This window comes from Lutra lutra, chromosome 12 (genome assembly GCF_902655055.1).
Source record: "Lutra lutra chromosome 12, mLutLut1.2, whole genome shotgun sequence".
Classification (NCBI taxonomy): Eukaryota; Metazoa; Chordata; class Mammalia; order Carnivora; family Mustelidae; genus Lutra; species Lutra lutra.
In genome coordinates this window covers 31,580,521-31,601,185 of record NC_062289.1, presented here as the reverse complement: position 1 = coordinate 31,601,185, position 20,665 = coordinate 31,580,521, and the positions used below count along the sequence as shown (strand labels likewise).

Genomic DNA, 20,665 nt, shown 5'->3' with positions numbered 1-20,665 from the left:
TCTATAAATACTTTTTTAGTCTTTATTAATCATTACTTTAGACGGTTAGATAATGAGAAGGACTTACGTTCACGTGAATAGTTTTCTTTTTAGACATTGTTTAAAATCTGAGTTTTTGAAAGGTCCTTGAATATTCAGTATCAGGAAGTCATCCTTCTTATGTTTACTGAAACCTGTCATAGGGAAAATGTTAATGGTTGTTGTAAAGGTCTTTGTTTTTCTTTTTTTTTTGTTTGTTTGCATAAGTTTATTTTAGAAGGTCATCGTTTCTTCTCATTAGAAGTAATAGAGAGTGATAAAGTGTTATACTCTTTGTGCTTAAGGGGCTGGAAATTACTTCATGGAGAAAGTAACTTAGACTGAGTCATGAAGAATGTGTTGGGTTTCTATGGGATATAAGTGGAAAAAAGCACACATTCTAGTAAAAATACCCAGAAGCTGAAATAAGCAATGCCTTTGCGGGTAACACAGGTTGGTTAGATTGGTTGAAGGTCAGTCACATTGTGGAGACAAATCAGTCTACCTCCTTTTGTATCACCTTTAACATGACAAAGCTTAATTCAGTTGAAGTAAAACTGTAGATTAGGATATTCTTTTTTTTTTTTTTTAAGTTTTCTTATTAGGTGATATAGTTCTTAAAGTTGGGTAGTCACTGCATTTGTTTTCTTTTGTAATGAATGATTTTGGACAGGGTTAAATTGTACCTTAAAGCATTCAAATTCTACCATAGACTAGCAACCATAAATTAGATTAATAAAAAGTTAGTACATTTTTTAGTCACCCCTTGAACATAAAAATGTGTCAAATTTTAAAGTAATGGGGTTATACAACACAGGGAAACTGTAACCATTAGTATTGAATATGAATTTTAATTCACTGAGGTAATTCTTCTTGCCAGTGTCCCCTCTATAGTGACTTACCTGCAGTTGAGAGTTGTATTAGTCAGTATAAAGTAGGCCAGAAGTCCTCAAGCTTTGGCTTGTATCAGTATCACCTGGAGAGCAAGTTAAATTACAAATTGCTGGGCCTCAGGCTCAGTTTCTCATTCAGTTCATATGGTAGGGTCTGAGAATTTGTTGAGAAACCTTTAATGACTTTAATGACTACAGGGAAAATGAAAATGTGTGGCATTTAAAAATTGTTTTTTCTTGAATAGTTTGCCCCCTTTTCATTAGTTAGCTTAATTTTGTCCCTATTCATAAGAAACCTAAGATCTTAACAGTTGAATGTGAAAAAAATTATAGGAAATACTTAGCAGATAATTGGAATGTTTGTACTGATCTGTACTTAGGTATGTCTTACTGTTCTTCATTACTCAAAAACTGAAAAACTGAAAAATATTTCATCACTACTATGCTTTTGTGTAAGTGAAAATAGCTCTAACTAAGGATATTGTAAGGGCTTAACTAACTATTAAGTAGGAGTATTGGGAGTGTAGCTTAGGGAGTATTTTTAATTCCAAAAATACAGCTTCCATTGCATCAGTAAGTGGTTGGTGGTTCACCACCTTCTTTTTTCCCTGGGTTTCATGCTAAGACATTCACATAAGAAAAATACAACATTCATGTAAGAAATAATGGCATTTTGTGGAAAAAATAGTGAAATGTCAGGTCGTATGCAAAGAAACTGAAGAGTGGGGAACTTAATATAAAGTAGAGTGGCAGGGAAGAATATTTCAATTTGAGTATTGTGTAGGATTTTCAAAAATAGAGTTTGGATTATGGGGAACAGAAGAAGAGAGTCAGGTAGAAGGATTAAGCAGAGGTGTAAAAAAATGAAATAAGTACAATTTTGAGATTGATTGTAATTATTGGATAGACAAAAGGGAAATTAAAAAAAAACTCTCCTATGAAATACTGTTCATTTCAGCAGTATCTGTTCTCTTTAATCCAAGAACTACAAATGCTTTGAACCACAATTTTAGAAATAAGTTAATGTCACTTACTCAGATAACAAGGAAACTTAATTAGCACCTCTTACTCCCTTTGTATTTCAAGTCAAGGACAAAAGGAGGTAATTACAATCAACATTCAGTTTGTTTTATGTACACTTTATCTCTTGACTGTTTAAGATTAATAGATTTGTTAATAGATTTGAGTAAATCCATACTTTCTGAACTTCTTAATTAAACATTTTTTTTTTAATTTCATGAAGTGCATTTTTAAAATCATTACAAGTTTCACTTTAGACATTAAGTTTGAAAGAGCCATTCCCTTTGGTACCAGCGAGGATGAATTTCCTTAAAACATTAATAGCCTCTTCTCAGAATACATGACTCTTAGAACTTGCAAAGCATAATAATGGTTTCATTGTTAGATACTGAATCTTTTATGCCTTATAATTAAGCAGTAATCCTGTTCTTTGAGAGTTTTCTTCTAAGAAGGATGCTCTCCATTTGCAAGCAGTGATGCAGAGCTGACATTGGAGTTCCAGTAATGCCTGTAGTGAAATGGAGAAAAGTGAAGTTGGGTTTCCTATTAAGAGATGGATCCCATTAAATAAGCCTTGTGTGATGGCTAATACAGTTTGATATTAGGATAGCATGATTTATTTTAAAAAATCAGTTTTGAATCAAAGTTAGGTCAGATAAGTTATCTGCTCAAGTGTGGAGTATCATTAGAAATTATATTGGTAACAAAACATGTTTTTTTTTTTTTTTTAAGATTCATTTTATTTCAGAGAGAGAGCATGTGCAGATTGGGGGAGGCGCAGAGGGAGAGAAATCCCTCAAGCAGACTCCCCTCTAAGCAAGGAGCCCAGCAGGGGGTGGGATCCCATGATCCTGAGATCATGACCTGAGACCACACCAGCTGTCAGCCTCTTAAACAACTGAGCCACTCAGATACCCCAAAACAAAACATTATTTAAATAATTAAATAAAACCAAGGAAAGTTTATCTGTACCTGTAATATCATAAGCTTCTCATCTCTGTAAGTCCTGAAGGGTAGAATGGTATTTGTCCAACAAATTTGTAGAAGACAAATGGGAACTCAGAGTGAGAGTAAAGCACAAAATGAAGAGCTTAGATTAGCGGAACAGAGGATACATGTTTAGTTGAAGGCAGTGAAATCCTTAACAGAAGTTGATCAGGGACTTTTTACCAAATCGCGGAAAATTAAATGATCGCATACTCCCTTGAACTTCAAAGGATTATGAGATGAAGCTTTCCCAGTAAGTCCTACAATTATCAAACTCCTTACTCTAAAAGTAGTTTCTTATCCTTTTGGAATCATGGACTTCCCTTGGGAATTTGGTGAAGTCTATGGATTTCTCCAAAAATCTATTTTATTTGTGGTTAGGGACCTCTGAAACACATTTTGGAATTCAGAAACTGTGTTTTCAGTCATGAGTAATACACAGAACTGTTTCAAATAGAAGTAAAACCCATTGTGTTATAATTACATTTTAAAATCTAAACTATGTACAACATAAAACCTGATAATAACTTCTTATGCATCTATTCTTCTAACTATAAGGTAAAAACAGATTTATAAATTAAATCATGTTACAGACTAGCAAGATGTAATCCAGCAACATTATTGTGATGGATGAAGTAATGCTGAAACTAAATTGTCATTTAGAAGGTGAATATGGTGCAGATAGTATAGTGTGAGTTTGAGGTCAAGGTGCTGTTAATATTGTGTCCCATGTGAATATGCTTAAACAGCTTTTCTCTCCTTGAACTACTTTATAACCTTTGTTCAGAATGGTGTCATATATTTTCAGGATATAACCAACCACTTCTGCTTCTATTACTGTTAGTCTGAAACAATTGAAGTAGCCTTGCTGTTTAATACCAACCCAGTCAAAAACAGTGAAATCACAGTATAGTACTAAGTAGCAAGGATCTAGGTGATCCAGATTCAGCCTCTGTTAATTTTTGTAGGTGTTCATGGAAACAAAGATACAAAAATTTTAAAACAAAACAACTTCCTGCAAGAACTCTCTGGTTTCTAGAAGGAAATTTCTTGTATTAACAATACAAGTTTATAAAAGTTGTCTAAACTGTAAATGTGAAATTGAGATATCATCGGTTAAATACATGCAAACTAGTCACACTGGGTGCTTTTGCTTGGTAGGCATTATCCTAGGTTTCAGTGCTCTACAAAAATAAATAAAGCAAGGTTCTTGATTGTAAGACTCTTAATGATTCAGAAAGAGTTTAGTTTGGGGCGGAAAGCTAAGTGAACATATAATTTCATTACACACTTCGCTGAGCTTTTTTTTTGATGTGAATAGGTGGGGTAAAAGCCTCACTAGTAACTTCTTACCAGATGCGTGCCAGATGGATGCCTTGTAGGTAGCCCCGGTGTGAGCTAGAGGAACCATTTCACTAAGCTTTTACTTGTTTTTGGGGAAACAACACCCTTTTTCAATTCTCTGCAGGTCCTTTGCTCTCTATATCTAATTATAATTCTTTCTCCCCTCACCTCCTAGCTGTCATTTACTATACGAGATAGATAAACATTTGTTTAAAAAGTTCTTATGATGGTTTCACTTATTTGTGGAGCATAACAAATAGCATGGAGGACAAGGGGAGATGGAGAGGAGAAGGGAGTTGAGGGAAATTGGAAGGGGAGGTGAACCATGAGAGACTATGGACTCTGAAAAACGATCTGAGAATTTTGAAGGGGTGGGGGGTGGGAGGTTGGGGGCACCAGGTGGTGGGTATTGTAGAGGGCACGGATTGCATGGAGCACTGGGTGTGGTGCAAAAATAATGAATACTGTTATGCTGAAAAAATAAAAAATTAAAAAAAAAAAAGTTCTTATGAGATTTCCATCAGTTCCCCCAATTTGAACAGAACATTTTAAACCTGGTATAAGTTTAAAAAAAAAAAAAAAAGACAAGGAGATGATATGGATAAATGGAAAACTGGTTTTCAGTGCAGTGATTGCACTGATAATGGCCACTTATTCCGTAACCGGGTGATGATAGTGTTTAAAACTTGGGAAACTTGTTAATATGCATATTCATGTATAAACTATTCTTTTTCTTTATATATGAGCTCCATGTCCTAGATGTAGTACAATGTCTGCTCTCTACTGCCGATCATTTTGAGCGTAGTTTTCTTTACTGTTGTGTGAAAATAGCACCAGTGTCTATGAATTTTACTTAAATTTGGTATCAGTATTGCCTTACATTTGGACTTTTTTTTTATTGCTTGGCCTTGGCAGATCTGAAGTTCTTTCTCATTTTCACAGTTGTATAGGATTTCCAACTTAATGTATTATTTAGTTTTTCATTGTAAGAACAGTGCCTGGGAAGAGTTGCAAATAATAAGATTGCTTATCCCTTTAATATTTAATTTTACTAATTCCTATCAGATGTGGTCTCAGGTATAAGGGACATAAATACCAATTCAGTATATTTTAAACATCTTTAAGATGGTAGTTAATATTTATTTTTGAACAGAGTTTAGTATTTAAAAAAAAATTTTTTTTTAAAGTGGTATTTGAAGTATTTAAGATAAACATTTGTAAGCACCTTTAAAAGACCTGGCCATTAGATATTAAGTAGCTTAATTTATCTTATTAAATAGATATTAGATAGCTTTGGCTTTACATTCAGACTAAAATGATTTTTTTCCTCAGGGGTCATAGCTTCCAAAATGGGACAAGGCTATGGATGTAATCATTCTTGATTTAATTGAGGTTTTTTAGTTATTTTGCTCGACACACTCATCTATAGCTTATTTGGAAATAGTTACAATGACAGCAGACATTTAGACCATTTACTGTGTATCTGGTACTGTGCTAAATATTAATGTATTATCTCTTACTTCTGTCTTATAAGGTAATTAACAGTAATCACCTATTTTGCAGTTTAGAAAGTGAGGCTTAGAAACATTAAGGTGCTTTGTCAGGGTCACATACCTGATCAAGTGAAACATGAAAGTGTCTGTTGTACTAAAGAGCAGTTACACCACATCCCAGTGCATCACTGTTCACCTGGGACTTTGTGGCCACACCTGGAGTCATTCTGTGCCCCTCATTGTTTTCTATTTCCAACAATGACCTAAAGATGGAGTATAACATTCAAAGATAATAGTAATAATGCTCAGAGCAAGAGGTAGAGAGTTTAGCTAACATGTTAGTGGTAGAATTGATATATAAAAATATTTTGCAAGATGCCAAAAGTTTACCCAAACTTAGTACATGTACTTGAAGAAGGAAAGTTTTTGGCTGCTACCCTTGAAGAGGCAGGGGGCGGATACCTGAGCTTCCCAAATACATGATGGAGGATAGGTTTTCACATAAAATAGGTCATATAATGTATTACAAGACAAATAAGAGTGGGCAGATTGCATGAGGGAAATTTTTTGGCTGGCTTTTATTTTTTTAAGATTTTATTTATTTATTTGACGCAGAGAGAGATGCCAAGAGAGGGAACACAAGCAGGGGGAGTGGGAGAGGGAGAAGCAGGCTCTCCATGGATCAGGGAGCCCGACTTGGGGGCTCGATCCCAGGAACCTGGGAGCATGACCCAGGCCGGCAGATGCCTAATGGCTGAGCCACCCAGCCACCCTTGGCTGGCTTTTTAAGTGAATTCATTCCTTCATTCAACAGTGAGTGCCTACTGTGTGCCAGAAACTATTCTGAGGCTGGGGATACACAAAACAGGCATAAATCCCTTCCTTGATAGAGCTTGGGTCGTAGGATCCAGGGAGCTACTTTTTTCTGTTAAAATATATGCCTCTTTTTTACCTACTTGTAAGTCACAGGATGCTTTATGAATTCAAATGATGAGTCATTCTCTAAAGTGAATGATCGGTCACATTCTTATTATATATCTTGTCTGTGGGTTTAGGTAACTGTCCTAGGGTTTGTCATCATGGGCACTGCATCTGTCGTCCGCTTTCAGCAGACATAAATACTGCGGCTTCCTAGTCTGCAGCTACCAAGTGACATGGATTAGTTAAAAATGGTTCAGATGAAGCTAAGAATATGATTTTGAAATTTGGGGGATTTTGTTTTGTTTTGGTAAGGGGAATAGTGATAAGTTAAAGGATTCATTTCAGGAATACTTAAAAGAAGAGGTCTTCTGCTTATGAATGGAATTTGTGTAAAACTTCAGCATAAGAAATTTGTTACAAGATACTGATTTCTGCTAATATCTTTAAAAGTTATCTAGCCTTTGGCTATCTTTGGTTCTGAAGATCTAAAAGTGGAATATAAATTAATATTACCCTGAGATTATTTTAACTGTAGTTTCATCTAAATAAATGTAAGTTAAAATGAACTGCAAAATGCTCTGAAGACCACTTCTAAGCCTGGGTTTAGAGAATTAAACAATTTAATAGACTTCATCATGAATTAATATTATCAAAAGACACTGTTTATACCAGTTAAATGACATATCCCCTTCTCAGTTTTTAAAGATATTTCTGGAAACAAATGAGTTTCTTATCAACATCCAGGCAAACTCTTCCACATAGACTTCGGATATATTTTGGGTCGGGATCCGAAGCCTCTTCCTCCTCCAATGAAGCTGAATAAAGAAATGGTAGAAGGAATGGGGGGCACCCAGAGTGAGCAGTACCAAGAGTTCCGTAAACAGTGTTACACGGCTTTTCTCCACCTTCGAAGGTAAGTTGATTTGCTTGACATAAAGAATAAATTCATTTCATAGAGCAAGAAAAGGAGTTGTTCAAATGCATACATTCTTTAGCATCACTCTTTTCCAGAATGACACAGGCAGAGTATTTCTTAATGCACAGTTGGTATCTATTTTGATAAACTGATAGCAAAAGAAAAAAGAATTTCTTTCTTTCCCATTAATTATTTGATTGCTAAATGCCACCAAATAGGAAGCTAACGTTACATAAGATTAGGCAAACATGGAGGCTTCAAAATCAGTGGGCTAAAATCATTTTAGTAAAATATACTCTGTATACTTTGACGTTGTTGGGATGGAGAAAAGATAAAGAAGCTTCATAACCATTCACATCTCCCTGAAGCCAGTCTTGAAGGATTATAATCACGATGTTGAGTTCTTTTCCTTCTCCCAAGCTCTCTTCCTACTTCTTTATCACAGAATGAAGCATTTAGTTTATTTAAAGTGATACTAATCCATTCATTTTTGTTCTGTAGTAACTTTATCAGCCTTAGTTTCAGTTGCTCTTAAGGAACATTTAGAAGTTTGTTAAATGATGGAAGAATAAATGTCACATATGATTTTGTGTCTTTTAGCACCTCATCAGTCATCCTGCTAAAGGAAAAAAGTTTATTTTTCTGTCCTTTCTTCTTTCTCCAATGCCACTCCATCTCTGCTTTCTTCATCCTAGTTTACTTAGGACTTAACATATATCATCAGGAAAAAAAAGTAAGTCACATTTGTTAAATTTAGGACATGGCTCCAGTCATTAGTCAAAAATGGCAGGATCACTTTACCCAACTTAACTATGCGGAAACTCCCAGCCCAGGACACACACCTTCTTTCACCTCTTCCCAGTGAAAATATGTAACTAGTAGAAGGGAAGTTGCCTGTGCACGTTGGCTCTGTCTTGTGTCTTTGTAACCTCACTTACTCATGCAGTGGTTAGAACATAGACACTTTGTGAGTTTATTAAATGAGAACCCCCAGAATTTCTGCCTCATACCTGGGGTGAGGTTATGTTCCTGGGTGATATTGATCCTGCTTGTCCTAGGAGAATGGCTGTCCTCTATTAATCAGATTTCATCTCCGCAGTGACTCATTAGGCCTTCATTGTTAACTCAGTCTGTACCATGTGTCAAGAACTCTGACGTGCATGTTACAAACAGCCGCACTATTTATCCTTTAGGTGGCAGAGTGACTCAGTTCTACTTACCACAGATGCTGAAAGAATAATGAGATCAGTGCTCTTTGATTTGTCTGTTGATGCAGAAGCACTTTCAGAGAAATGAGATCAGAGTTCCACTTTAATATCTGGAAATTTTAATTTAAAATAGTCAAAGCCTACTGAAAACTAGATGGAACCATGGCATTCTCAGTGGCAAGACAGACAGAATGATATGAAAACTAGAGAAATGTCAAAGATGCTCTATCTTACTGAAAGCAGAAGGAAAACAATGTGCTTTATAAACTGTCATTGATAATGGATTAGTAGCAATTCAGTAGAATGAAAAAACAGGCAGGTTATTAATGTGAAGCCAAAGTTAACTTTCATCACTACTAAGAAAAATCACAGAGATTAATCTAAATAGTTTTATGTTAAGTCTTCACGAAAACTGCTTTTTTATTTTTTAAAATTTCACTGTACTTTGGTTAAGATCAACTGGGCCCTAATCTTTTAATCTACATTTATTTTTCGTACTTTCAATTTTTTAAAAGATTTTATTTATTTTAGAAGGAGAGAGTGTGGTGGGGAGGGGCAAAAGGAGAGAGAGAGAATCTCAAGCAGACTCCATGCTGAGCACAGAGCCTGATGTGGGGCTTGATCTCAGGACCCTGAGACCACTACCTGAGCAGAAATCAAAAGTTGGACACTTATGCCCCCAACATTAATTTTTTAATACTGTTTTTTAGAACATGGTTCTGTTAGTAAAGACTTGCCTTTATACTGTAAGAGTTAACCTGATACTTAAAACTGTGTTTAGAGCTAAGGTTAGTTGGCATTTTTTTAAAATTAGGATTTGTAGGTATGACAAACCACCTTCTTTTCATGGTTCTTGTGGATGGTTGATCATTTTCTGCAGCAGGAAATCGTTCACTAACATTGGACCTTGTAACCAGAGCAGTTCCTTTTAAACTAACTTATGAATGATTACAATTGTGTAGATGTCACAATACATTTTATGGTGTTCTGATTTTCATGTAACAGAATACATTGTCATCTCTTTTATTAATCAATACCTAACACACCAATTATTGGTAAATTTGGTTTTGAATACTGTTTCATGGCAAGAGTAATGCTAAAACATTTTAAGTGTTCAAGGAAAACGTAACTCCTTCTCTTAACCCACGTATATACCAAACATTAATACACTTAGGATACAAAGACAACCTAAGTTTTCCAGTAAAAATACTGAAATTAGGAATGCATTTGACTGTATCAAGTAAAGTTCTTACATTGTCTGAGAATGTTTGCATAGTTACCAAATAGGCGTGACTTTATTGATCATACTTCCTTTCATCATTATGTTCATTGTTCTCCCTCCTTGAAGTACTACACTTACTAAATAAATCTTTTTTGTAGGATTCTTCTTTGATATTTGTTACATGCAAAGTGGATATATTGTAGGGGAAATAGACCCCTGGAACACTATAGGAAACCTCACTTGATGTGCTTAAATGCATCTCTCTTTCTAGTATTGAAGGTTTTCATTGAACAATTTAGACCATCTTTAGATGACCTTATATTTTCTTTTGATAAGGTTTTAAAGATGTCTAGTAAACTTTAAATCTATTTTTCTGTGTAGAATATTGAATGACTATACTATTTAATACATATACTTTCTTTTGGGGGGTCATGTGTGCTATCTTAAATGGAAAATTCAGCTTCATAGCAACAGATGTAAAAGATTAATTCAGTTAAGGTAGTGACAGATTTTCTACAAAATAATTGGATGTTTAAGCTTCCTATGGAATATCCCATTTTATATTTATTTATATTTTGTTTTCATTTGCTACAATAATAGCAGCGTGGGTGGCTTAATTAAAACCAACAGATACTCCAGAAAACATTAATGTTTGCCTTTTAAAAAAGAAACACACATATGCGTCCATGAAGGCAAACATTTTATCATAGATCCTGGCTGCCCATTAGAATTACCTGGGGGAATTTCAGGGGGAAAAATAGTTTTGAGACCCATCAGATTTACTTGGTCTGGGATTGGGCTAGGGCATTGATATATTTTCCTTTCCAAAGATTTTATTTATTTATTTGACAGAGATCACAAGTAGGCAGAGAGGCAGGCAGAGAGAGCCGGGAGGGAAGCAGGCTCCCTGCTGAGCAGAGAGCCCGATGTGGGGCTTGATCCCAGGATCCTGAGATCATAACCTGAGGTGCAGGCAGTGGCTTAACCCACTGAGCCACCCTAGCACCCTGACATTGAGTTTTAAGAAGCTCCCAGGTGAGTCTAATGGACAACCTGTTTTGAGAACCTCTGAAATATCTCTTTCAAAATTGAGCCTTGGGGCACCTGGGTGGCTCAGTGGGTTAAGCCTCTGCCTTCGGCTCAGGTCATGATCCCAGGGTCCTGGGATCGAGCCCCGCATCGGCTCTCTGCTCAGCGGGGAGCCTGCTTCCCCCTCTCTCTCTGTCTGCCTCTCTGCCTACTTGTGATCTCTGTCTGTCAAATAAATAAAAAAAAATTAAAATAAATAAAAATAAAAAACAAAATTGAGCCTTGTTTTCCCCTCCCTGTGTTACTGTGTGAATCTACCCTGTGATATATTCCTGAGATTCCCTTATGGCAATATTGGGAAAACCTGTGTAGTCAACAGAGTAGAATGCAAATAATTGAGGGTTCATTGAAAGCATATTTTTTTCATGATGTAATACATAGCAGCTGGCTATACTCTGCTGATGCCATGGTCCTTGCAGCCCTTCAAGTGGTTCTTCTTGGTTTCCGTATCCTACATGTCTCAAAGCTTGGTGCCTTCCATGCTCTCTATTGCAACTTCCAAACCACTTCTTTCCTTGCTTGCTTAAAGAAAAGCATAAGCACACACACCGTGAGATCACACCAACAGATATCCTCCCCACTGCTACCTATCATGTATCTCCCCATCACCCTCTGTTCCTTGAAAATATATATTGCCTTCTTCATGACTACTGCTGTGACTTCACCATTCATATGTTGCGTGCTCCAGCCACGACCTGACCTCTGGGGGCCTTCTTCTCCTCATGTAGAGCCAAACTTGTCCATTCCTTCTCATCAGTACCATTAACGTAACCCTCCAAAATTTCAATCACAAGCTTTCCACTCTCTGACCAACATCTTTTATTCTTACAGCTTATTTTTGCATTATAGTCATTCCTGGAATTCTGCAACCTCATACATCCAAGTCTTGCCGCCCTTCCACCATATAAAATCTGCCTTACAATCTCACTTTTTTCCTTTCCCCACTGAATTTTATGGCCTCAAACTATGATCACTGCCCTTCTCTGAACTTTCTTGCACATTTTTATCCAGTCCTGTAACCTCACCTGCTGATACTTTATCTCTAATCAGAACTGTGTGTCTTCTTTTTCCTACAGTGCATCAGCTGTATGTCACTAAAGAAAAGCCAGCATTCATGGTGTTCTCACCATTTTTAAAAAAGATTTTATTTATTTATTTGACAGAGAGAGAGAGACAGAGAGGGAACACAAGCAGAGGGAGTGGGAGAGGGAGAACAGGCTTCTTATGGAGCAGGGGGCCCAATGTGGGGCTCCATCCTGGTACCCTGGGACCATGACCTGAGCGGAAGGCAGACGCTTAATGACTGAGCCACCCAGGCACTCCATCACCATTGGTTTTCAATAGTGGTTCTCAACCGGAGCTCTTTGACACTTCCCTTTCCCCCAAAGCACATTTTGCAATGTCTGGAGACAGTTTTGGTTGTCACAACTAGGTAAGTGCCACTGGCGTCTAGTGGGGTAAGTCAGGAGTATTACTAGACATTGTACTCCTGCCCAATTCTTTATTCTCTTTCACAGCCCATCTGCTTTAAAAAGATCTGTTCTCACTGTCTCCACTAATTTGGCTCCTTTTCTTCTTTCAGCCTTCTCCAGGAAGACTTCTAGCCTTACTCTGCTATTAAAACTAATTTTATCAAGATAAACAGTTACCTAAACCAAATCTAGTGGCCACTTTGCTTCCTAGCATCTTTGACACAGTTGAGCACTCCTTTGTTCCTGAAAACCTTTCTTAGATTTGGTGTAACCTGCTCCTTTTCTTTTTGCCTTGCTGGCTACTTCTGCTTTACTGATTTCTTCCCTCTTCTCTCTGACCTTTACATATTCAACTGTCTAGAAGTTCCATTGTGAGTATAAAGCTTTTTGTTCTAGATCATTTTCCCCACAAACTCTCTTTCAGCATTTTCATCCAGAATTGTGACTTTAATTAGGATCCAGATGCCAATGTTTTGAACTGATGCCATCAGCCCTGGTAACCCCTCTGAGTTCTCTGTCTACTTGACATCCTGACTAAGAATCTGGTAGGCACTTCAAACTCCGTATGTCTAAAACAGAATATTACTGATTCCCTGTCCCAAATTCTGCTCTTTCTTCATTCTCTTTCTTATTGTGATGAACAACAGTAGTTTTCCATTGCTTAGGTTGAATCCTTGGTGATATTCATTTCCTCTGCCCTCTCTCCCCTGCTCCATTGAAACCATCAACAACTGTCTTCCACTCCATTTCCAAAGTACAGCCTGGAAACATCTATATTGTTTCTTTTCTATCTAGATATCAGTGTAATAGTTTCCCTACCTCCATTCTCCATTCCCATAAGATGGCCAATGCAAGCTTTTAATACATCTCCTACTTACCTGGCAGGGGAGATACCATGATCACGAAGGTGATTTTCCTACAGCAAGCCTTATTCATTGCACTCTGGATATGCTTACCCCTGCAATTCCCCCAAATGTGGGAAATTCGACTGCATAATTTGTGGTAGTAGAGGAGTGTGTTCATATTTCCCCTGAAAAAGAGAAAACAAAAATGTATATCTGAGTGTGTCACTCTGAACTTTACACTCAGTTGCTGCTTCCCAGCTCATTTTAATAAAATCATACCTGCTTAAGATGGTTCTTCTCCCTAACCTATCAATCTGTGACCCATTTCCCTGAGTTTTCCTTTTTTTAAAAATCTTTTTATCAGTCAGTCAGATATGAAATTATGTTATCATTTTATTTTGTGAGTCCCCATTCTCTTCCAAAATGTAAACTTCATGAATGTAGGGACCTTGTTGGTTCAGTTCACCACTATATTCCTTGTGCCTCAAACAATGTATAGAGTGAATACTCAGTAAATATTTGTTGGTTGAATAAACACAATTATTATATGAGTAGAAATGGAATGACATCTGTGATAATGCTTTTTTAAAATAAATTCCCTTAAGGAAATGAATAACTTAAAACTAAGTTAAGGCTATTTAGCTATTACTGTACGAGTCTAAGTGAGTTATCCTAATTTGATTAGAAGATGACTTCAAGGTATACGTTTTCATTATAGTCCCTCTTTTTTTTTTTTCCACTTATAGTTCCTCTTGATTTTTATGGACAATATAAAATTCAAAAATATTGATAAAATAGGTAATTTGAAGTTTATATGAATAATCATTTTTGTCTGCAGCTTCCATTATCATTATAATTCAGTAGTAACCAGTTTTCAGGTAAAAAGTTGTACCTTTTTATATAGTGGATAAGTAGATGGCTAGAGTAAAGGTGCTATATCACCTAATGCCCAACCTCCATCTCTAGAGGAGACATGAAGGTACTTGTTGAAACTTTTACTGAGATCAGCTAAAAGGCTTTATTACATAAAAACAAAGCTTCATTTGCTCACCTCCATCCCCAAAGTCAAACTTGAATGTCTTTTATCACTACAGTGCTAAGAAAGGGCCATCCAGAAAAATTATAACTCTCTAAAGAGAGAGGGTTTTGAAGGAGGAGGTGAATTGTCCCCAGTATAGTTACAAGTTTCCCCACAAGGCTTCACCTCTGGAAATGAGCATTTGGAATAATACCATCCTTTCTAGAGGGAGAGGAAGTGGAAGAGTTTGAGGACTGGTGAGGACAAACCTTTAGTTTCTATAGGAACCAGCATAGTCCAAAGATGATATATTTATATACTTAGCCTATCCTTAGTATAGTAGAGTACTAGCTATTTTCTCCTTCATTTAGGATTGCTTATATCCAGACAAGCTGCTGTAGTTCAAGATGGTGATTAATATCCCTGGGGAAATATTCCTGAATGATTAGTGGGATAACTGTTTAGCTCTTTCATTCCTTTAGCCATGACACGCTGAGGTAGTCTTAAGGTAGCAGATTCTTAACATCATCTAGCAAAGACAGATCTCCAGTGTTTAGTAAATGTTAATTAGATATAAAGTGGATTCTCCGTAGATTTCTCCTAAAAAGAATATCCTTACTGTAAAAATGAAAAGAATGCCATTAGATGGCTACTCCAAAAGTTTATCCCGTAGTGTAGAACCTAGAAAGGGCATTATATCAACATCCCCGAATAAGATACTTCTTTAAGGCTTGCTTTTCAGTGAGACAGCTGACAACGGCACATTCTATATTCTGTGGGAGTCATCCTAAAGATCCAGTGCAACTCCTTCTAGGAGTATGCTTAGCAGGAGAAAGAACTGCAGAACTAACGTATTACTGTTTTTTCTCTTTCCCATTCTCCTTTAGGTATTCTAACCTGATTTTGAACCTGTTTTCCCTGATGGTGGATGCAAACATTCCAGATATTGCTCTTGAACCAGATAAAACTGTGAAAAAGGTAATTTTTATACATTGTTAGGTGTCATAGTCTACTTTTCACATATAAAGGATGTTAAGGTTTTAATAATCGATTTCCCCTTGATGTCCCTGACTCTAGACTCTTAAGTAACATAAATTAAGAAAGAAACATATAATTTTTTCACCTTCCAGAATGTACCAGCCTCTCCTGTCCCTGCAGTCAAGCCAGTTCTGTTCATACCCACAGTCACATGACTAAGTCATTGTATCTACAGAGAAAGCTTACTACTACTACCACCCTTACTCTTTTTTTCTAGTTCTTCTTTAATACTCCTGATAGGATATTTGATTCCTTGCATTCCTACCCTATGCATGCTAAAGATCAAAGACAAACTATTATAGTTCTAACTAGGAGGAAAAAACCTATTCTTTATCTTTCCCATCCATATCCTTGGTTACAGGGGTTTCTTACTGTGTCAGCAGAGTAGAGACCTGCCTTTTAACTTGGCCTACAAGGAAAAGAAAAAAGGATAGTCTTCGTGTAGATGAACAGTGATTCAGAGTTGTTGTATCATGAATTCTAACAAGAGATGGGAGAAAGGGCATCGGATTTGAAGATTTTTGTCTGAATTAGCTTCTGATTCTCTGATTTGGTGGGGGAGGTGGGGTAGGAGGTGGTAAGTAGAAAGTACTTTTTAAATTTTTAATTTTTTAAATTTTTTTAATTTAAAGTCAATTAACCAAGGTATACTACATCATTAGTTTTTGATATGATGTTCATTATTCATTATTGAATATAACACCCAGCGTTCATCATAGTACTTGCCCTCTGAAAGGATTTTTTTTAAATTCAAAGGTAACATAAGATGATCTTCAATATCAGTGTGATTATCAGTATTGAACTTGAAATATAGTATAGATTTTTGCCTTGCAGAAATATATAATTACTAAAGGACAGTAGCAGTCTCAGAGATAGAGTCTCTGTGGGGGATGAAAGTAGTAATTGGGACCGAAAAGCTCTGACTTCTGACATAGTAGACTCTGAACATTATTTTAAAAATTCATCTGGGGCACCTGGGTGGCTCAGTGGGTTAAGCCTCTGCCTTCGGCTCGGGTCATGGTATCGAGGTCCTAGGATCAAGCCCCACATTGGGCTGTCTGCTCAGTGGGGAGCCTGCTTCCCCCTCTCTCTCTGCCTGCCTCACTGCCTGCTTGTGATCTCTCTCTCTCTCTCTCTGTCAAATAAATAAATAAAATCTTTAAAAAGAAAAAAGATTTCTCTGGAGATTGAACACTGTCTTAGTCCGTTTGGGCTGCTATAAGAAAGTACCAGAGAATGGATGACTTATAAACAACAGAAATTTATTTCTTATAGTTTTGGAATCTAGGAGTTCAAGATCAGGGTGCCAGTGTGGTCAGGTGAGAGCCCTCTTTGGGTTGAAGATTTCTTGTATCTTTAGCTGGCAGAAGTCCTAGGGAGCTCTATGGGATCTCTTTAATGGTTCCACTCTATGACCTAAGCACCTCCCAAGGCTCTACCCTAGTATCTTTCACATTGGGCATTAGAATTTCAACATGTATTTGGGGGGAAAGGAGCACAGGTATTCATACCATTGCAAACAAATAAGAAACTCTTTTACCTAGTTTTATAAGTCTATCACAAATATTGAGAGGGGGTTTTAATGGAAATACTTCATTGTTGAGCCATTTAAGAAAATTATGCTCTTTTTAAGACTTCACTTATTATTTTATCCAGCAAGCACTGTTTCAGTAAACTCCCTTCTCCCCACAGGAAATAGACTAGTTATCACACTGGTTTTTAGCATGACTTCCTTTTGTCATTTATTTTTTATTCATTGACTAAAGCTCATTCATCGAGAAATATAATTGGTTGATGAAAATTTCCCTTGTTATAGCAGCCCAGATGGACTAATTAATAGGTGTACTAGATTCCAAATATTGTTGGGCCCCCCCCTTTTTTTGCATTGATTTATTCAGGACTTGTTTTTTGATGTGTACTTTAAATCCATTTATCTTTGGTCATATAGTCACTTTTTCCTGATTTCACTCAAGTTCAGAAGTCAATTATGAAAGTTCTCTAGTGGTATTTGTTAAATTCAGACTTCCAATTTCTTCTGCTAGTTAACTTATGTTGTTCTTATTAGATCTTTTGTTCTATTTCTGTTTCTCTTTTAGAAAATTACTGATTTTAGGGGCACCTGGGTGGCTCAGTGGGTTAAAGCCTCTGCTTTCGGTTCAGGTTATGATCCCAGGGTCCTGGGATTGAGCCCCACATCAGGCTCTCTGCTCAGCATGGAGCCTGCTTCCTCCACTTTCTCTGCCTGCCTCTCTTTCTACTTGTGATCTCTGTCTGTCAAATAAATAAATAAAATCTTTAAAAAAAGGTACAGATTTTTATACCTTGTTGAAATCATAGTTGCTAACATTACTTCAGAGTCTTACCACTTGGAAAATTTTTGTGTTGACCTCATGAATGAAAACCAACTACAGAAATAAGGTAGCATATTTGAGGCTGAGAGAAGTTCAGATTATTTAAATTACTTGAGTAATCATAACGAAGTACAACAATATTTTCTTGTCTCCATAACTTAATTTAGTATATATCAGTTTTGTTTTAATTTTTCAAAAATTGAATACTTACATATGGAATACATGATATTTTTAAAATCAGATTTATTTATTTCTTAGAAAACACAATTGCCCAAAAATTTGAGGTGGGATCACAATTTAAAACATATGATCATGAATCACAAACATTAAGTACCTGGTAGTAGTAGGTTAGTGTGCTGCTCTTTGCTTTGTGCCATAGGAAGCTTCCACAAAAGTTGCTTGAATCCTTTTAATAATTTAGAACAAAGTTACCCAAGTAGTCTAATAAAAATAATGCATATTAATATAAAGCAAAGTAGTATATACTAGTATAATTAAAGCATGGTGGAAGACTAATTTCCAAAAATGAGCAAATAGATCATACTAGTTTTTTTCTTTTTTTAAAGATTTACTTACTTACTTTGATAAATACTTAGTAGTATTTATTTAGCTATTTACTAAGTGTCAAGCACTGTCTTAGTGCTTGAGTTATAGTAATAATAAAACAAAATTTTCTGCGTTCATGGAGCTTACCTTCTAATAAGGGAAACAGAAAAGAAACAGGGTAAAATGAATAAAATATATAACATAATAATCATGATTAGTGTTTAGAGAAAAAATAAATGAGAGAGGAAGGAAAATGAAATGTTGAGTTGACATTGATCTTGGAAATTTTAAAATTTGTGGCCAGGAAAGGCTCACGAAGTAGGGTGTGTTAGTTTTTTCTGAATAAATGAAAAGGAGATATCTTATGAACATGTGGTATGGATAAAGCTTTTTGGTCAACTCCTGTAGATTGTCCTAGTGAATAAAGGGAAGTTAAAATATAAAATAAAATAAGAAACCTACGTATTCGGAAACTAACGTAACGTTGTATGTTGACTATACTTCAGTTAAAAAAAAGAAAAGAATATCAGTCTTTTGTCTGTACTGTCATTTGCAAATATCTTCTCCCATTCCTTGGGTTGCCTCTTTGTTTTCTTGACTGTTTCCTTTGCTGTGCAGAAGCTTTTGATTTTGATGAAGTCCCAAAAGTTTATTTTGGCTTTTGTTTCCTTTGCCTTTGGAGACATATCTTGAAAGAAGTTGCTGTGGCTGATATCGAAGAGATTACTGCCTATGTTCTCCTCTAGGATTCTGATGGATTCCTGTCTCACGTTGAGGTCTTTTATCCATTTTGAGTTTATCTTTGTGTACGGTGTAAGAGAATGGTCGAGTTTCATTCTTCTACATATAGCTGCCCAGTTTTCCCAGCACCATTTATTGAAGAGACTGTGTTTTTTTCTCTGTATATTTTTTCCTGTTTTGTCGAAGATTAACTGACCATAGAGTTGAGGGTCCATATCTGGGCTCTCTAGTCTGTTCCACTGGTCTATGTGACTGTTTTTATGAGAGAAGATATTTGCAAATGATAGTACAGACAAAAGATTGATATCCAGGATCTATAAAGAACTCCTCAAACTCAACACACACAAAACAGATAATCATATCAAAAAATGGGCAGAAGATATGAACAGACACTTTTCCAATGAAGACATACAAATGGCTATCAGACACATGAAAAAATATTCATCATCACTAGCCATTAGGGAGATTCAAATTAAAACCACATCAAGATATCACCTTACACCAGTTAGAATGGCCAAAATTAGCAAGACAGGAAACAACATGTGTTGGAGGGGATGTGGAGAAAGGGGAACTCTCTTACACTGTTGGTGGGAATGCAAGTTGGTGCAGCCTCTTTGGAGAACAGTGTGGAGATTCCTCAAGAAATTAAAAATAGAACTTCCCTATGACCCTGCAGTTGCACTACTGGGTATTTATCCCAAAGATACAGATGTAATGAAAAGAAGGGTCATCTGTACCCCAATGTTTATAGCAGCAATGGCCACAGTTGCCAAACTGTGGAAAGAACCAAGATGCCCTTCAACGGACGAATGGATAAGGAAGATGTGGTCCATATACACTATGGAATATTATGCCTCCATCAGAAAGGATGAATACCCATGTAGCAACATGGACGGGACTGGAAGAGATTATGCTGAGTGAAATAAGTCAAGCAGAGAGAGTCAATTATCATATGGTTTCACTTATTTGTGGAACATAACAAATAACATAGAGGACATGGGGAGTTAGGAGAAGGGAGTTGGGGGAAATTGGAAGGGGAGGTGAACAATGAGAGACTATGGACTCTGAAAAAATAATCTGAAGGGTTTGAAGAGGTGGGGGGGTGGGAGGTTGGGGGAACCAGGTGGTGGGCACAGATTGCATGGAGCACTAGGTGTGGTACAAAAACAATGAATACTGTTATGCTGAAAATAAATTAAAAAAAAAGATTAAAAAAAAAGAAAAAGAAAAGAAAACTTGTATTTCCTAGCATATTATTAACTTTGTTACTAGGGAGAGTGTATTGATAAGACAATTGCCTATCTTCAGAGAGTTTTAAATTTGCTTAGCTTCTGATATAGGTGAATATTAAAAAAAATGGGGTGAGGGAGAGGAATAGAGTAGTTCAATGGATAAACATAACTACTTGATAGTGCTTTTTCATTTGTGTTTTCTTTAAATCAGTAATAAGGAAATCTTTTAAACTGTGGTAATGAATTTATTCATAGTAATTTAATGAGGTAATACTATTTTGTGTTGAAGAATAAATGGATGAGTTCTTTCT

At 36.3% G+C, this 20,665-nt stretch overlaps 1 protein-coding gene, 1 long non-coding RNA gene and 1 other non-coding gene across 3 annotated transcripts in view; 2 read left to right on the top strand and 1 right to left on the bottom strand.

Annotated features, from left to right (window-relative positions):
- Positions 1–20,665, top strand: part of PIK3C3 (phosphatidylinositol 3-kinase catalytic subunit type 3) — a 153,870-nt gene that overhangs the window by 112,688 nt on the left and 20,517 nt on the right. The window contains exons 22-23 of the mRNA XM_047697611.1: positions 7,421–7,589; positions 15,334–15,424. Of these exons, the coding sequence (XP_047553567.1) occupies positions 7,421–7,589; positions 15,334–15,424 (260 nt within the window). The remainder of the gene's footprint in view (positions 1–7,420; positions 7,590–15,333; positions 15,425–20,665) is intronic.
- LOC125082225 (uncharacterized) lies at positions 921–6,324 on the bottom strand. Its single transcript, XR_007121920.1, has 2 exons — positions 5,877–6,324; positions 921–2,439 (listed from the first exon to the last, which is right to left on the bottom strand). It is a non-coding gene; the product is annotated as an uncharacterized LOC125082225 (long non-coding RNA).
- LOC125082793 (U1 spliceosomal RNA) lies at positions 13,454–13,617 on the top strand. Its single transcript, XR_007122108.1, has one exon. It is a non-coding gene; the product is annotated as a U1 spliceosomal RNA (small nuclear RNA).